The following is a 15,455-nucleotide window of genomic DNA, read 5'->3' on the forward strand; positions in this document are numbered from 1 at the left end:
GAGATGCGAATATTGTGAATTAGAAGTTCCAGGCATCCTACGCTTCCAGATCAGGCAGCTTCAGCCATACGAAGAGCTGTCACTCTTCATTGGCTGCCTTTCTCTCTACCGGTAGACCCTTATGCAGGTCTTAAATCACCCTGGAGGGGCGACCACTGTCGAGGAGGCTTTTGCTCATTTATGGTGGAGCGGCGGCTCCCCCTACAATCCAAGCTAACTCCATAGGGCCTATGGAGAAGAAGATTGGTCAGTAAAATAGCCGATCACCTCACTGTGCCAGTTGAAGCCAGAAAATCATCTAAGCATAAAGAACCACTGTGGTGAATCCGGGTGAGACCTTTCCTCCCTCTCTCCATCCTGAATTATTTTTTCCTTCTATTTTGTTTTCTTTTTTTTTTTTGCCTGTAAGAGCCCTGTTGGAATTATTTCCCTGGCTTGGAAAAACTGTTTCTTGTTTGGGAAGGAAGGCGTGAACAAAAGAATAAAACAAAATTGTAAAGACTACATTTTTTATACATGTTTTGGGGTACCGAAAAAAATTTTTTTCTTAAGAGCTATATTATCAGTTTATGCTGTTTTTTTCTTGCTGAGCGCTATTACTATCTTATATTGGAAGAGTATTTATTTTCTCTACTTTTTCCTTAAAAAATAGAAAAGAAAGTGAAAAAAATGACTCCTCAAAAAAAAGATTTTTTTAGCTTACTGAGGACATCTACTGGCCAAAAAACTAATATTGTAATTGTTGACTATTTGGAGGTGAGTGGTTTCAAACTGTTTTTTTTTTTTTTTTTTGAGAGAGAAAGATAACCTGATCCAGCTGAATAACTTTTAAAATGGAACTGCATTCACACCTAAATTGTAAACTTATTCTGGAAAAGATTTATGAAGCTAAAGAAGAAATATGTGCTACAATGAAAGAGTTTACTACAGAATTAAGAGCCAGAATCACTCCTTTAAACTTCAAAATTGACTCTCAAACTACTTCTGATTATTCTGTAAAACAGACTACACAAGAAGAGGACTTAACTGAGAATAAGGAGAAATTGACTTTGCCTGATAAGCAGTTCACCTATGGTTTTGATGACCAGGAAAAGCAAAGACTGAGATTTGAAATGTCAAAGCAATGAAATTTTATGGTTAAGAGAAACAGAGGCCAATGCAAAGGCCAAGATGGTTTACATGGATTCAAATGATACTGCAAGCGATAAAGAGAGACTTAGCAGTTGGAAGGGAAGCTCTGTTATGGAAGAAAGAAGCCCAGAATAAGACTGAAAAGAAGTGAAATTTAAAATTTTATGTAATGAATTAAAGGCAATTTAGAATTATGGACTGATTTAAGGACTAAGATTATGAGTGAGATGTAAGAGAAATGGGCAATTAATGGAAGATATGTATTAAATTGACTAAGAATGTACTTTTTGAATTGATGGGTTTATCGATATGAAAATTATTATTTTTAATAAGATGATTTGTTTGTTTGATGTCCAATGGATTGAAATGATTTAAGCTTTGATATTATCTTTTAAGCTTAAAAAGTAAGAGAAAAGGGGGTGGTTAATGAAATATATATATTAAATTGATTAAGAATGTGGTTTTTTGTTTTTTTAGAATGATAGGTTTATTTGTAAGAAAATTATTATGTAATGTTGAGTTAAACTAATAAGATGATCTGTTTGTTTGATAACATGGATGTGATTAGTTGTTGTTAATTGCGAAGTCGTGTCCGACCCGTCGCGACCCCATGGACAATGTTCCTCCAGGTCTTCCTGTCCTCTACCATCTCCTGGAGTCCATTTAAATTCACACCTACTGCTTCAGTGACTCCATCCAGCCATCTCATTCTCTGTCGTCCCCTTCTTCTATTGCCCTCAATCTTTCCCAGGCTCTTCTCCAGTGAGTCCTTCCTTCTCATTAGGTGGCCAAAATATTTGAGTTTCAACTTCAGGATCTGGCCTTCTAAAGAGCAGTCGGGGTTGATCTCTTCTAGGACTGACCGGTTTGAACGCCTTTTCGTCAGCTAGTTCAAAGTTCAAAGGCCTCAATTCTTTGGTCCAACTTTCACAGCCAACTTGCATGGAAAACCATGGCCTGGACTATACGCACTTTTGTTGGAGGGTGATGTCTCTGCTTTTTAGTATGCTGTCTAGATTTGCCAGCTTTCCTCCCCAGGAGCAAGCGTCTTTTAATTTCTTGGCTGCAGTCCCCATCTGAGGTGATCTTGGAGCCCAGAAAAATAAAATCTGTCACTACCTCCATTTCTTCCCCATCTATTTGCCAGGAATTGATGATGAGTTGGTTTCAAGAAAGCAACCCGCATCAAGAGGCTCTTTAGTCCCTCTTCACTTTCTGCCATTAGAGTGGTATCATCTGCATATCTTAGGTTGTTGATATTTCTCCCGGCAATCTTAATTATTTCATAACTAATCTTAATGTGATTAGTTATGAAAATTAATTGGATGAAATTTGACTTCTGTCAAATGGATTGAAATGATTTAAGGTTGGACTTTATTTTGTCACTTTAAAGAGATTGATTGACTGATGGATTAGATACGTATAGGATAGATTAATATTTTATTTTAAATAAGGGATATTAGTGGAAGAAGAAATAAATAAGATCTATGATAAAATTAAGGAATTAGAATATATTTGAAAGGGATATCTGAACTGATAAGGTTTGTACTTAAAGTTATTTTGATTATGGTAGTGTAAATTTATAAAGCTTTAAAAACAGGTTTAGGTTGAATAAATTTAAGCTAGAATTGGGTTATTTTAAATAAAATACGTTACTTAAGGGAAAAAGAGAGGGAATATTTGATGTATTGATTGACTTATGTATAACATAATTATACACCACGGTGTGTCTTGAGTACTTTGTTTTAAAAATCAAAAAAACAATAAAACCTGTCTTTAAAAAAAGGAGTTCCAGGCATCCTTGTAAAGTGGGTAGGACCAGAAATTCTACCCTCAGAAAACTTGCTTTGAATTGCTGCAATATTTGTTTTAAACTGAGAAGGTGGGAGAATGAACATTTTTTGTCTAGCTTGGAGGAATATGACAGGCTGACCAGTAGAATACAGCAGAGAACACAAAATATGGAGACTTAAGGGTATTATCCGAAGCGTTAAGAAAGGCAAATTAAAACAAAAGTTTTCTTGGAGTTCGTCGGTAAAGATTAACCTGGAATAATATCTATAATATTATCAATAGTGTTACAGATTTCTTAAAAATTCAAAAAGAAGGGCTGGACAGAAATAAGGGAAATGATTTATTTTCAAATTTCCATGCCAATGAATTCTCATTGATTGTTTCGACTTTCATTCTTCTGATTTTGTGCAACTATATCACTGTATTATGTACACCACTTTCCTATAGTTATCCTATATAAATTGTTTTTTTGGATATTACTTTTGAGTTCTTAAATGATAAACATTATGTTTTTGTGTGGTACATGTAAACCCTTTCTATTTGTTCTAATGATCTTATGAGGCATAACTTAAATTATTATGGAAATAGACAAATTGTCAGAACTCATTCTTCCCCTGGGGAGGGAGATCTATTTAATATCTTCTTCATTTATTTCTGAGGGTTCTGCCATTCTCCTGAGGGGGAGGGGGAGGCTCTGTGGTATGTTTCTCTGCTTTGCTACAATGTATCCTTTCTGCTATTTCTACAAATTTATTCTTTGAACTCTGTCTCCCTTGATGTTACCTTGGGGTGAGAAAGGAATGTGCCTCCAGACATCTGGCTTTTCTCTCGCTATGGAAGGGAAGATGCGAAGACCCAACAACATCTTCACAAGCATGGGAACGGACCCCATTATCAGCTCCTTTCCCACAGCGGACATAACACCTGAGGATTGGCCCATTCAAACTGATCAGATTAACTATTGGGGTGGGGTTTGCTTGGGACTCTTTTAACCTATTGATCTGAGTGGGAAACCCTCAAATCCTACCTATTATGCCTGCTATTGGCTTCTCCTAATAAAAGTTCCTTTAGGAAAGAAACTGTTCCAAGAGTCCTGCTTTCTTAGGATGAGGTTTTGAAGTTGTCCCTGTCATTAGGCAGGATCTGCAGTAATAGTCAACCTGGAAGGAAGACAACTGCCAGGGGGCTAAGCAAACAATATCTGATATCGGAATGGTGAGAGAAGAACTTGCCATGGGAGGGAAGCTCTACCATCAAGCAGAGCCCAGCCCAGTTCTCAATCCTCGAGCTCATCAGATGAGGTGGTGATCATGGAATGCCCCCCAAAATCCAGGTGGTCGATGAGTGTCGGGAAGAAGGACTGGGAGAAAAGATCCAGGAAAGTGATTCTCAGACGCGGCAGTCACCAACCAGGTTGGAAAGTCAAGATGGACAGGGCGCTTTGCCTTAGTGAAGATGAGGACTACTGACCAACTCATTCCAGCCAGTTCCTGGAACAAGCCATTGACATGCTGAGGTCACCTTTGATTCCATGAAGGAGGAGAAAGCCAACCCATGCCAGGGAACCACCAACCCAAATTCAGCCAAAGGAATAGATGAAGGTGGGGAGCGAATCAGCAGACCCAGGCTCTTCCACCAGCACCACAGAAGCAGAAGCCATCGCCACAACCACCGCCACCCCTGAGCAAGCTGCACTTATTGACGGAGATGGCCACCGACAGAGGTGGAAGAAGGGGCATCAGTCCATCTGAAAGTTCCTGTGGGGACCCACGCCGACTGGAGTTTTTCCAGACCCAAGTGTTGAACTACATGGAGCAATATGGCCATGACATACCAAGTGACCACGGCCTAATACAGATTGTGCAAGCAGCCCAAGATGGCACCACAGCAGACTGGGTGGTAGACCTGCATAATGCCGATGCCACAGAACTGCAGAATTTCAATCAATTCATGGCAGCCCTCAGATGCATTTTTGAAGACCCCTTGGCTGATCAGAAAGCATGGAAATGCATCAAAACTATCAGGCAAGGGTGACAGCCTGTAGCAGAATATACCCAAGAATTCTGAGCCCTGGCCAGCAAGCTGAACTGGCTGGAAGATATCTTGATCAGGCATTTCAAATATGGCCTGAACTATGACCCGTACGATGCTTCATCCCTCAAGGAGACCCAGACTGGCTGCAAGACTGATACATCCTGCCCAAGGAAACAGAGATCGATCAAGCCAGAATACAATGATGTGGAGGGAGATCTTTGGGGAAATTGCCAGAAGAGTCACCCCATGAACCAACGAAGCAAGCCCAAATAACCCTGAGGACAACAGGATGCTTCAAATGCAGAAAGGAAGGACACTGCGCTGCTGAGTGCTACTCATGCACCCACATCTGGAAGCCAAACTGAGTCCTGGTTGGGAAGCCTGGGAAGACTCTGATGAAGCCAAAGGAGACAGCCATGAAAAGTGTGGAGGTCGTCAAGTTCCCAACCCCATCAAAACAAGGGAAGGGAACTCCAACACCACCGAGAGTGACACCCAACTTGTCAGACGACAACTTACTGATTGTTATTTTAATTATAAAAAATTCCTAGGACCTATCTTTTTGATTCATGCAGAGATATAATATTCATTATTACAATGAATACTTTTCATTATTTTCTGCTGCTTTATGATAGTTATTTTAATGCATACTTCCAATTTCATTTTCTTCTACCACCACTCTTTTTATACCACTTGATTGAAGAAATGTAAAAATGCTAGAACATAGGTCCTTGATATTATCAAAGTGATGAGAAAAGTAGTTCTGGCATCCATATGGCATGCAAACCATGAGTTGCTAATACCTAACTTAAAACAACTTTGGAATTCATGTTATTTAAACCAGACATGCTTAGTTTTCTGGCCATTACTATTTTATTTATATATTACAGCAGTGCTTTTATTGTAAAAAAAAAAAAAAAAAAAAGGTGCCGGAACTCACACATGTCATACAACCTGCTTTGCCTACTCTGCAAGGTTCCATCCCAAAAAGGTGCCGGAACTCCGTTGTGGGTGTTCTATGACAAAAAAAAAAAAAAAAAGCCCTGTATTTCAGTAACTGAAGTATGAGATTATAGAAAATCATTTTAGAGTAAAGAGTGGAGTGCTATTTATTATTCTTATCTCCTTTACATACCTATAAACTTTGTCCCCTTGTTAATAAGACTTCTGTCCTTCTCAATTGATTTTGGATATAAAGCACAGAGATAAGAAAACTACTGTGGATAAGGTCAGATATTAATTTAGTGTTTCACAATTTTTAGATCTCTTTGATTTATATAAGGAGTAGGAAAGTGTAGTTTTGTAATTGGTCTGAAACCCCTTTCTACCTGATTATTGGCAAGACTAGCTTAAACTAATGGTGCTGGACCAACAAATTCTGGAATATCTGTTTGTTCATCTTGGTTTAGGTGAAATCAATCGTAGTTTTCAGACTCCTTTATATTTTGTTTTTATATTTTGTTTTCTTCCCTAGCTAAGAATTTCAAAACTATCTATTTCAAAAATAAGAAGGAATTCTTTTTTGGTATTCAAAGAAAAAGCATTCTAATTTGTAAATCATAGCTACTTAGTCTAAGTTTAGAAATGAAATGAATTAAGCCTTATTAAAACTTGCACAGAAATTGCCAGGGAATCGAAGCTTGCTATCTATATTGGAAATCTGAGAATACATTCTGGAAGACAAATAAAAACCACATTTGAATTATTGCCATGAAAACCAAGTGGATATGTTCATAAGGTCACAGTCCAACTTGACTTGAAAAAGTATTTAGATTTATACCTTAAGGACACACTTGTGATCAGTGCAGAAAGAGTAATTAATAATTTCTTACTGCACACATAGACATGCAAGCTTTGTTTTGTTGTTCTTGTAAATTCCCATATGAATTTTAATATATCACAAATAGTTTGATAAGCTTGGCATAACTTTTAGTTTTTCTTTCAAGCAGACATTTTAGTACCCAGCTAATACAGTAGGAGATTAGAACCTAGTAATTAAAGGAATTTGTTGTTAATACAAAGAGAAAAGCTACATTTAAAAGAATAACAGAATAACCAAGTTGGAAGGGACCTTGGAAATCTTCTAGTCTTACCACTTACTCAGGCAGGAATTAATCTGTTTTAGAAGGTGAGTGTTTCTTCACTAAATATGGTTCAAAATTTGGAACTAGTTTATCCTTATCCTTTTTGGCTCAATTACTTCAATCTTAAAGTAATGAACTAAAAATTGTTAAAATAGCATAATATGAGAAAGAATTTAAGGATGATGTTATGTTGAACATTGCTACATTATTTTACATTCCATGAATTGTGGGTATATCATATCTTTCTGTAATGTGAAATTCTATGATTTCAAGGCAAAATGTGCTAAAATATTCTTGATTCCATACTATTTTTTAAAATCAGTTAAAATAATATATTGTCACATATCCATAATATTTGAAGTTGTTATTATCAGTCTATTCACTACACAAATATCAGATGAAAATGGGATATCAGCTCCCAGATTTTTTTTTCTCTATTCTGTTCCATTTGGCTCTCAATGGAAGACAAAATTGTGTGGGCTCTTTTCTGACTAACATAGAAGTTATATTGAAGACAAATCAGTTCTTTTTCTAAGTGATTTCAAATGTGTATCTGTAGAAAGGTTGTGTATAATCATTATATCATTAATTATTTTGATGTATTCTATGACCGGAAAATTAAAATAGGCTTTAAGACCAACTAAAACAGAAGTTTGGATTTGATAAGATACAAATGTACATCTTTGGGATGAAATATGAATGGAACATGACAGAGATCTTACCTAGGAATATAAACAGTTCAGAGGTAAATATTTATGTACTTGTATTCTATGTGATATATATATATATATATATATATATATATATATATATATATATATATATATATATATATATATATTAGATTATATTAGGCAGATAAATGATAGATAAATATTACTGTTATTTTTGTAATAACTGAAGAGCAGCATATTTTTTGCAATCTGAGTAATCTAGTTTCTGTGATCTGTTTTGATCAGTTCAATAAATGCATGGCTGATATTAATAAACAATTATAAAAGTAGATATTCTATAAAAGCAGGTAGTGTAGACTTAAATGTAAAATCATGCACTATGAAAATCTGAACTTGACAGTAACATCAGTGTGCTAATAGCAAAAAAGTAAATTTAAACATTACAATACAATTTAGCATTATATTTGTTCTTTCTGTGTTTTCAAGGATTCACAAGAGAAATTCTTTTGAAAAGAAGGTTGCCACTCTCTTGGTGGCAATATATTTTTATTTATATGGTGATTTTTTTTAAAAAAAGAAAAATAAAAGTAATAAAAAGTAATAAAAAGCAAGAAAAGGAAAAGAAAATAATAATTCAAAGATAAAACTAAAAGTGCAAGAAAGAAAAGAAAAAAGAAAAGAAAAATAATACAAAGAGGTAGCTTTTGATCTTCTTTACAGCAGTACAAATATAATTATAAATTTTCCTCTTAATTTGTGGCCACAGCATAGCTCTGTTCTTTCTATAATCTACCTTGTGTAATCATCAAAATTGTTAAATTCATTTTTTCTGTTTCATGCAAAAAGTCTCTAAAGAGTTTCCACTAGGCAATAGATGTAGATGTTGTATTTTCTCTCTGTTGAGTTCTAAAAGGTTTTTCCAACTGTCCATTAATTTAAGACAGTGAATAACTCTGTATTGTATAGATATAGACTTAAGCAGAGATATAAATATAGAAAATACAGTTCAAGCAGATGTATGAGAAAGTCTTAATGTAGCCTTCCTTCCTTCCTTCCTTCCTTCCTTCCTTCCTTCCTTCCTTCCTTCCTTCCTTCCTTCCTTCCTTCCTTCCTTCCTTCCTTCCTTTTCCATTGAAAAGAAGGGCTTTTCAATGAAGAATGAACAATGAGGACTATATTTTCACTAATACCTTTCCTCTTTATGTAACTCTTTGTGAAAATACATCTCTTTTGAGATTTTTTTTTATATATGCATACAGTCAAAGAGTGAAAGAGTGAAAGTGAAATGGAAAAAACCTCTTACTATTCAAATGTATGATATTCAATTTGCATTATTAAATGGGAAAAGAATTGAGACCGCTATACTAAATGATCTATAATATTTAAGTATCAAAGAAAAAGGAAGGATGACATTCTGATCACCAGTATTAATTATGTTCTTTCAACTGTATTTCAGAATCATCTTACTTTTCACCAGCAAGGAAAAAATCAATCAACTCCTACTGAATTTATTCTTCTGGGATTTGGCAATCTTCTTGAACTGAGAATACTCCTCTCCATATTATTTCTTCCTATTTATACTTTCTCCATTGCTGGTAATCTCCTAATTGTTTCACTGGTTATGGTTGACCAGCATCTTCACACCCCCATGTATTTCTTCCTCGTTAATTTGTCTTGTTTGGAGATCTATTATATTTCTACCATTCTACCAAAGATGCTGGCTAGTTTTGTAACTGGAGATCGATCTATATCTGTCTTTGGATGCATTGTACAGTATTTTTTCTTTGGGGTTTTTGTAGCCACTGAATGCTACCTTTTAGCAATGATGTGTTATGATCGATATTTAGCAATATGCAAACCACTGCATTATACCACACTCATGAATAGTAGACTCTGCCTCCAATTGGCCCTCACATCTTGGATGAGTGGCCTTTTGACCAACACTATCATAACCTACTTTCTGCTGAAACTTACCTTCTGTGGGCCCAATGAAATTGATCATTTCTTTTGTGATATATATCCAGTAGCAAACATTTCATGTAGCAATACACACTTAGTAAAGCTTGCTACATCTATTTTATGCATAATTGGAACAGGGCTTCCTTTTCTCTTTACATTGGCCTCATACATCTGTATTCTTCATACTGTTTTACAAATTAAATCTAAAATTGCCCAACAGAAAGCCTTTTCCAGATGTTCGTCCCACCTCATTGTAGTGACAATTTTCTATGGTTCTGTATTCCTTGTCTATGTAGTTCCAGAGACTAAAACACTAAGGGAACTACACAAAATATTTTCTATATTATATACTATCTTAACTCCTATGCTCAACCCTCTAATCTATAGTTTGAGAAACAGAGAGGTGAAGGAAGCTCTCTTCAAAGCCATCAGAAAATACAGCAACATTTCATAATCTCGTAATGCTTTAAATTTTTTTAATGGCAGATCAGGATATTCTGAAATTATTCTTTTCTGCTTTCTAAATAAAATAATTTGATCCACATCAGTCCTTCATTGATGACCAGATTACCTCTCAATATGTTTCTATACATGTGTGTGCAAATATGTATTTCAATAATGGTGATATTTTAGATATTTTCTGCTTTAAATTTGTATTTTACCCCAGAAATGTAACAATACATTTACAGAATAGTATGAATCAGAAATGTATGTTTTCATTCTTTGTTAGCAAGAAATTATTGACAGGTTTTTTAAAATCATCCAATGTTAGTGTTAGAGTCAGGCAGTAAATGAATGGCCTTCAGTCTGTATGTGTGGGGGAAAATAAAGAACTATCTTCTTCTCTCTGTCTCCTTCCCCCCCCCCAACCACCCTACTCTTTCCTTTGTTTTTGACGAATTGTATCTACTCTATGTTCCCTGATACACACATATGTAAAAATTCATATAGTAAACATACAGTATAGTGGATTTCCATAACTTCCTACCCTCAAGGTAACTTTGTCATCCCTGACTATTGCCTGACTGTTATGGAAGAAACAATTCAGCACATCTTAGGAACATTTCTGCAATCACAGATAGTAAGAAGGATTTAATAGTAGAATCAACTGTCCACAAAAATTGGATTAGTTCTTCTTAATTGGATATGTTCTGCTGAAGCTGAGAGAGGCAACTAACTGGATATATTTTGAATACCTGTATCAATGGCATAAATGCTTTCTTCCAACTCTCTGCTTTTTCTCCCTATCCATTTGTTTTCTTAATGACTCTGAATTGCACTCATCACTTCACATTATTTGGTTTAGGGTTATACCATTTTTCCCAAAGATAAGATTTTCTCTGAAAATAAGCCCCAGTACAAGTGTGCCCAATATAAGCCCTACCCCCAAAATAAGTCCTACTTAAGACCCCACCCACTACATCGCACCTGGTTGCACAAAGCGCATGGGTGAGGTACATGGGTAAAAATCAAGCTAGGGTGGGAATGGGGGGCTGGAGCTGCCCCATGTATCCTATAACTGCTTACCTTAGGACATTTGCAGCCAGGCCTCCCATGCCCTGACATCTGCCTCGCCTTGCCAGCCTTCTTCTTCTCTGGTCACTCATCACCACTCGTGCACGTCAGCCCCGGCCTCCATTTTGCCATCTGGGGCCTTCTGGAAAGGCCTCTGCAGCTGACAAATGAGCTGTGGATTGATGCACATGGTTTCCCCTGGCCTCCTTTTTGCTCGTTTCTCGGCACCAGAGGCCTGTGATGGTTAAATGGAGGCCAGGGGTGACACACATGCAGAATTGGCAGTGAGCAGCCACAGAAGAAGAGGGCCAGTGAGGAGAGGCAGATGTTGGGGCATGGAATGCCTGGCTGCAGCAGTCCTAAGGTAAACAGGTAAGACATCCCCTGAAAATAAGACCTGGTGCCTTTTTTGGAGGTAAAAATAATATAAGACTGGGTCTTATTTTTGGGAAAACATGGTAGAATCTGCTCAGTCTTCAACTCTACTTCATTATTCCCCCCCCTCAATAGTTCATAAACTAATATATTCCAACACACTGTCTAATGTGCAGACACTTCAGCTTGTCCTATTTTTATTATTTTAGCATGAGAGAGGTGACCAAGATATATTGACATATGACAATAGATACAAACTTGAATGTTTTATTTGAGGCTATAGAAGTAGCAGCATAAAACTCAAGCCAATAAAAGCCACCAAACTCAGGTTTATTAATGAACATCAAACATTAATTATCTTGCTTATCTTTGTTATGAAATTGTTCATAGTGGTGAATGCTATGAAATACAATATTTCCCCCAGTAATTTTTGTGGAAGGGGGGGATGTTATATAATTTAGTTTCTTTTCTTTTTCTTCTTATTTTATGACTTTTTCTTGTTTTTTATTAGTTTAGGAATTCTTATTGTTCATATTTCAATCTCCTGAATTTTTCTCCAGCTTTCAGAAAATATGAGGCTGTCATTTGCGATAGTTGCTTAGGTGTTCTTTTTATACATCAATGAATGTTAATATTTTCCATTTTATGTCTTGCCTTTCTTGGCCTCCCAATAGGATGTCAGAACCAATCAGCATGCAGAGTATGAACCTCTGCACAATACACAATGCACACTTGGAATTTGGGAGGTGTTTGCATTGGCCTGTTTGCAGCCCTCTGCAGCCTCTACTTACCTATCAATCCCTTCTCACTGTAGGTATATGGTGATGGCATTCCATATATATTGATATTGCTGGTAGTATTTAAATACTCACACCATTTTTAATTTGGAGGTTACTTAAATAAGATAATTAATTCACATTTATATGAAGTTAGAAGACACAGAAAATTGTGAAATGTTACAAGAATTGCAGAGGATTCCAAACTTCTTTGAATGTTTACCAAATCCTTAAAGAAACTGAATTGGTGATTGGGTGCACATCTTATTCATTTCTATTTAACTTAATAAAGAGACAAAAAATATATCTATGAAAAGCCTCAGTAAGTCTGGCACAGTATATTGCATCAAAATTTCCTTAGCCTTTTATCCCCCAAAAGGCAAGTAGTTTCAGGGACAAGATACTTATAGAACAAGTGGAAAATATAAGGGTTTATTAAATTTCCCAAGTTGCTACCGCTATGTGTTTTGGACAAATCCAGTTATTGACAGCATGGTCAAAAGTTAAGGATATGTTAGCACTGGATTTAGAGGTCTAAAATTAAAATTAAGATTTTCAGCACAGGTCTTCACTATACTGCAGTAAGCCTGAACATGAAGAATTCAAGTTATGCATGGAAAATGGAAACATAAGTCAGCAAAGAGTTGTGTGGAAATTTATTTATTATGGCATATTTATTATGGCATCAAGTTTTGTTGATCTGCATGTTTTATTGGATGCATGGAAAATAATTTTGAAAGAGGAAAAATATATACACTATATATAGTAGCAATTCTCATGTAATCATTCTAATCAAGTTTCTTGGGTTAACCTCCCACACCACCCCCATAGCTGTTTATAGACAATCATGCTGAAATTTATTTCTTATTTCTAAGAGGTAAAAGTACACTAAATGTATTTTCAATACTTTGTGGGTGAAACACACACTTTTCCCTTTCTCCAAATACTTTTCAAAAGATATATGAATGCTGTATACAAAAATGAAGATTGAAGAGGAAAATATGGGCAACAACAGTTTGAAAATCTTGTGCAAAGTCAGTAGGATTTTAATAAGATAATAAAATTTATGTTCTAGGTTGTGGAAGATTAATGCTACTCAATTTCTGATCTGTAACCTATTTCCTTATGCATAAACTGCTAAATGCTATTGGTTTAGATTTCCTTGAAGTTTAAAAATTGAATAATTGATCCTTTCTACTTCTGGATCCCACTCACAATTTTTTTCTGATATTTCAGGAATTCATATCCAAATAAGTCAGGTTCATGAGATTACAAATTTAATTAAGGCTAGATGACTTTTATTCCAAATATTAAATTTGTGCCATTTAAAATAATTGTTTGTTACATAATAGATCAGTCCTAGAGACCATCCAAGCTTTGATAATTGCTTGGTTGTGGGGCTCTATACTCCAGGACTAATCATTTTTTTCTAGATAATTCTTTTAAAAATGAACATAAATGATTCTATAGGCCTGCTGCTATTGTTTTTTTTCTATATGTTTTATTGGGTTTTTAAATTTTAACAAAGAGTACTTTAGACACACTGTGGTGTTTGGGTAAACAAACAATTCAAGGTGAAAAACATACATAAATAGCTCAACTTAATACATTCACTATCATCTCTCTATTTCTCACAAATAACATAATAGATTTAATATATTCCATTTCTAGCTTAAATTTCTGTTACTACTCCACCTGTTTTAAAGTTTTATCAATTTAAAATTACCATAGTCAAATATTGTTTTACATCAACAAATTATCACTTCAAGTATCTCTACCATGTATATTAAAGTTTTAATCTCTCTCAACCCTCTTCTTATCACCAATCTCATTCATTTCTTCTTCCAGTGATAACTAATTTAATTAAAAAAAAACAATGTTAAACCTTAGTTCCTTTCAATTCATTACTCAAACTTCAGATATCCAATTAGTTGTCATACCTTATCAGATCATATTATTATAGGCAAATATCACCTAATCAATTTAAGCACTTCAAAATTACATTCTCATGACTGAATATTTTTTTCAACTCCAGAACATACATATATATGTGTGTGTGTGTGTGTGTGTGTGTGTGTGTGTGTGTATGATTATATATTTTTTATCCTTAATACAATCCATAGAGCCAAGGTTCTTTTATCCAAACCATTCCATACAACAAAAAAAGCATCTAACTAATTTAAACACATATGTATATAGTTATAACTGATTTAATTAAGAGAAAAGAAAAAAGAAAATAATAATAATGTTAGACCTTAATTCCTTTCAATTCATTACGCAAACTTCAAATTCCATCCAATTAATTATCATACCTTATCAGATCATATTATTATACACAAAAATCACCTAATCAGTTTAAGCACTTACTAATTTAAACACGCATATATATAATTGCATTTTTCTTAGTTCTGGTTCTAGATCATTATCCTTAAAACAATCCATAGAATCAACATTGCCTTTTACTCCATTAAACATTTTAAAATTTCTTTTTCAGTCTAATTCTAGGTTTCTTTCTATGCCACCCGGGCTTCCATAAAAGCGCTTCCCTTTCAACCAGTAAATCCATTCTTGATGCTTGTAGTAATCTTTGGGAAAATGTACATCCCTTCCTCTGCAGTAAACATCTTTTTTCCATTTCAACCAATAGATTGATTCTTGTTGCTTGTAGTAATCTTTGAGAAAATATAAATCTCTTCCTCTGCAGTAAACGTCTTTTTCTGTTCTCCTTGCAATGTAGTTGCTTTGTATTTTGAGGTCTTAGTCTTTGCTTCTTCTGGTTCTCTAAGTTGCTGAAGAAAGGATTGTCAGATGAAATAAATTCCACTTCTATCTCTGTAAATTCCTCTTCTGGTACATTTTGATTTATACAATGATCAGTAGTAACCTGGACATCAGTTTGAGCAAATGTAGTAGAATTTCTGGATCTTAATTCCAAAGTACAGTTTTTAAATATAGCACAAATTTCTGCAGTGGCCTCATAAATCTTTTCCAATATAAATGCACAGTTCAGTTGTATCTGAGATTTATCCATTTTAATATTAATACTTAAAAGGAAATCTCTTTTTCTTTTTTGTAGAGGCTTTGTTTAATGTAAAAACATCCACCCCCACAGC

At 35.0% G+C, this 15,455-nt stretch overlaps 1 protein-coding gene across 1 annotated transcript; it reads left to right on the forward strand.

The window, feature by feature from the left end:
- Nucleotides 1–6,915: 6,915 nt before the first annotated feature.
- LOC120314607 (olfactory receptor 6B1-like) lies at nt 6,916–11,900 on the forward strand. The gene is made up of 3 exons (XM_039357868.1): nt 6,916–7,087; nt 7,671–7,788; nt 9,174–11,900. Exons 2-3 carry the CDS (start codon nt 7,717–7,719, stop codon nt 10,128–10,130), a joined length of 1,029 nt encoding a protein of 342 aa, XP_039213802.1. The 5' UTR covers nt 6,916–7,087; nt 7,671–7,716; the 3' UTR covers nt 10,131–11,900.
- The last annotated feature ends 3,555 nt before the right edge of the window (nt 11,901–15,455 follow it).

The sequence above is a fragment of the Crotalus tigris genome, unplaced genomic scaffold (assembly GCF_016545835.1).
Source record: "Crotalus tigris isolate CLP2741 ecotype Arizona unplaced genomic scaffold, ASM1654583v1 scf7180000018954.1625260, whole genome shotgun sequence".
NCBI classification, from domain to species: Eukaryota; Metazoa; Chordata; class Lepidosauria; order Squamata; family Viperidae; genus Crotalus; species Crotalus tigris.

Excerpts from the sequence above, each read along its gene's own strand:
- LOC120314607 (XM_039357868.1), top strand. The coding sequence starts at position 7,717 with ATGTACATCTTTGGGATGAAATATGAATGGAACATGACAGAGATCTTA. Across the intron at positions 7,789-9,173 it reads GGAATATAAACAGTTCAGAG|AATCATCTTACTTTTCACCA; the intron begins GTAAATATTTAT and ends ACTGTATTTCAG.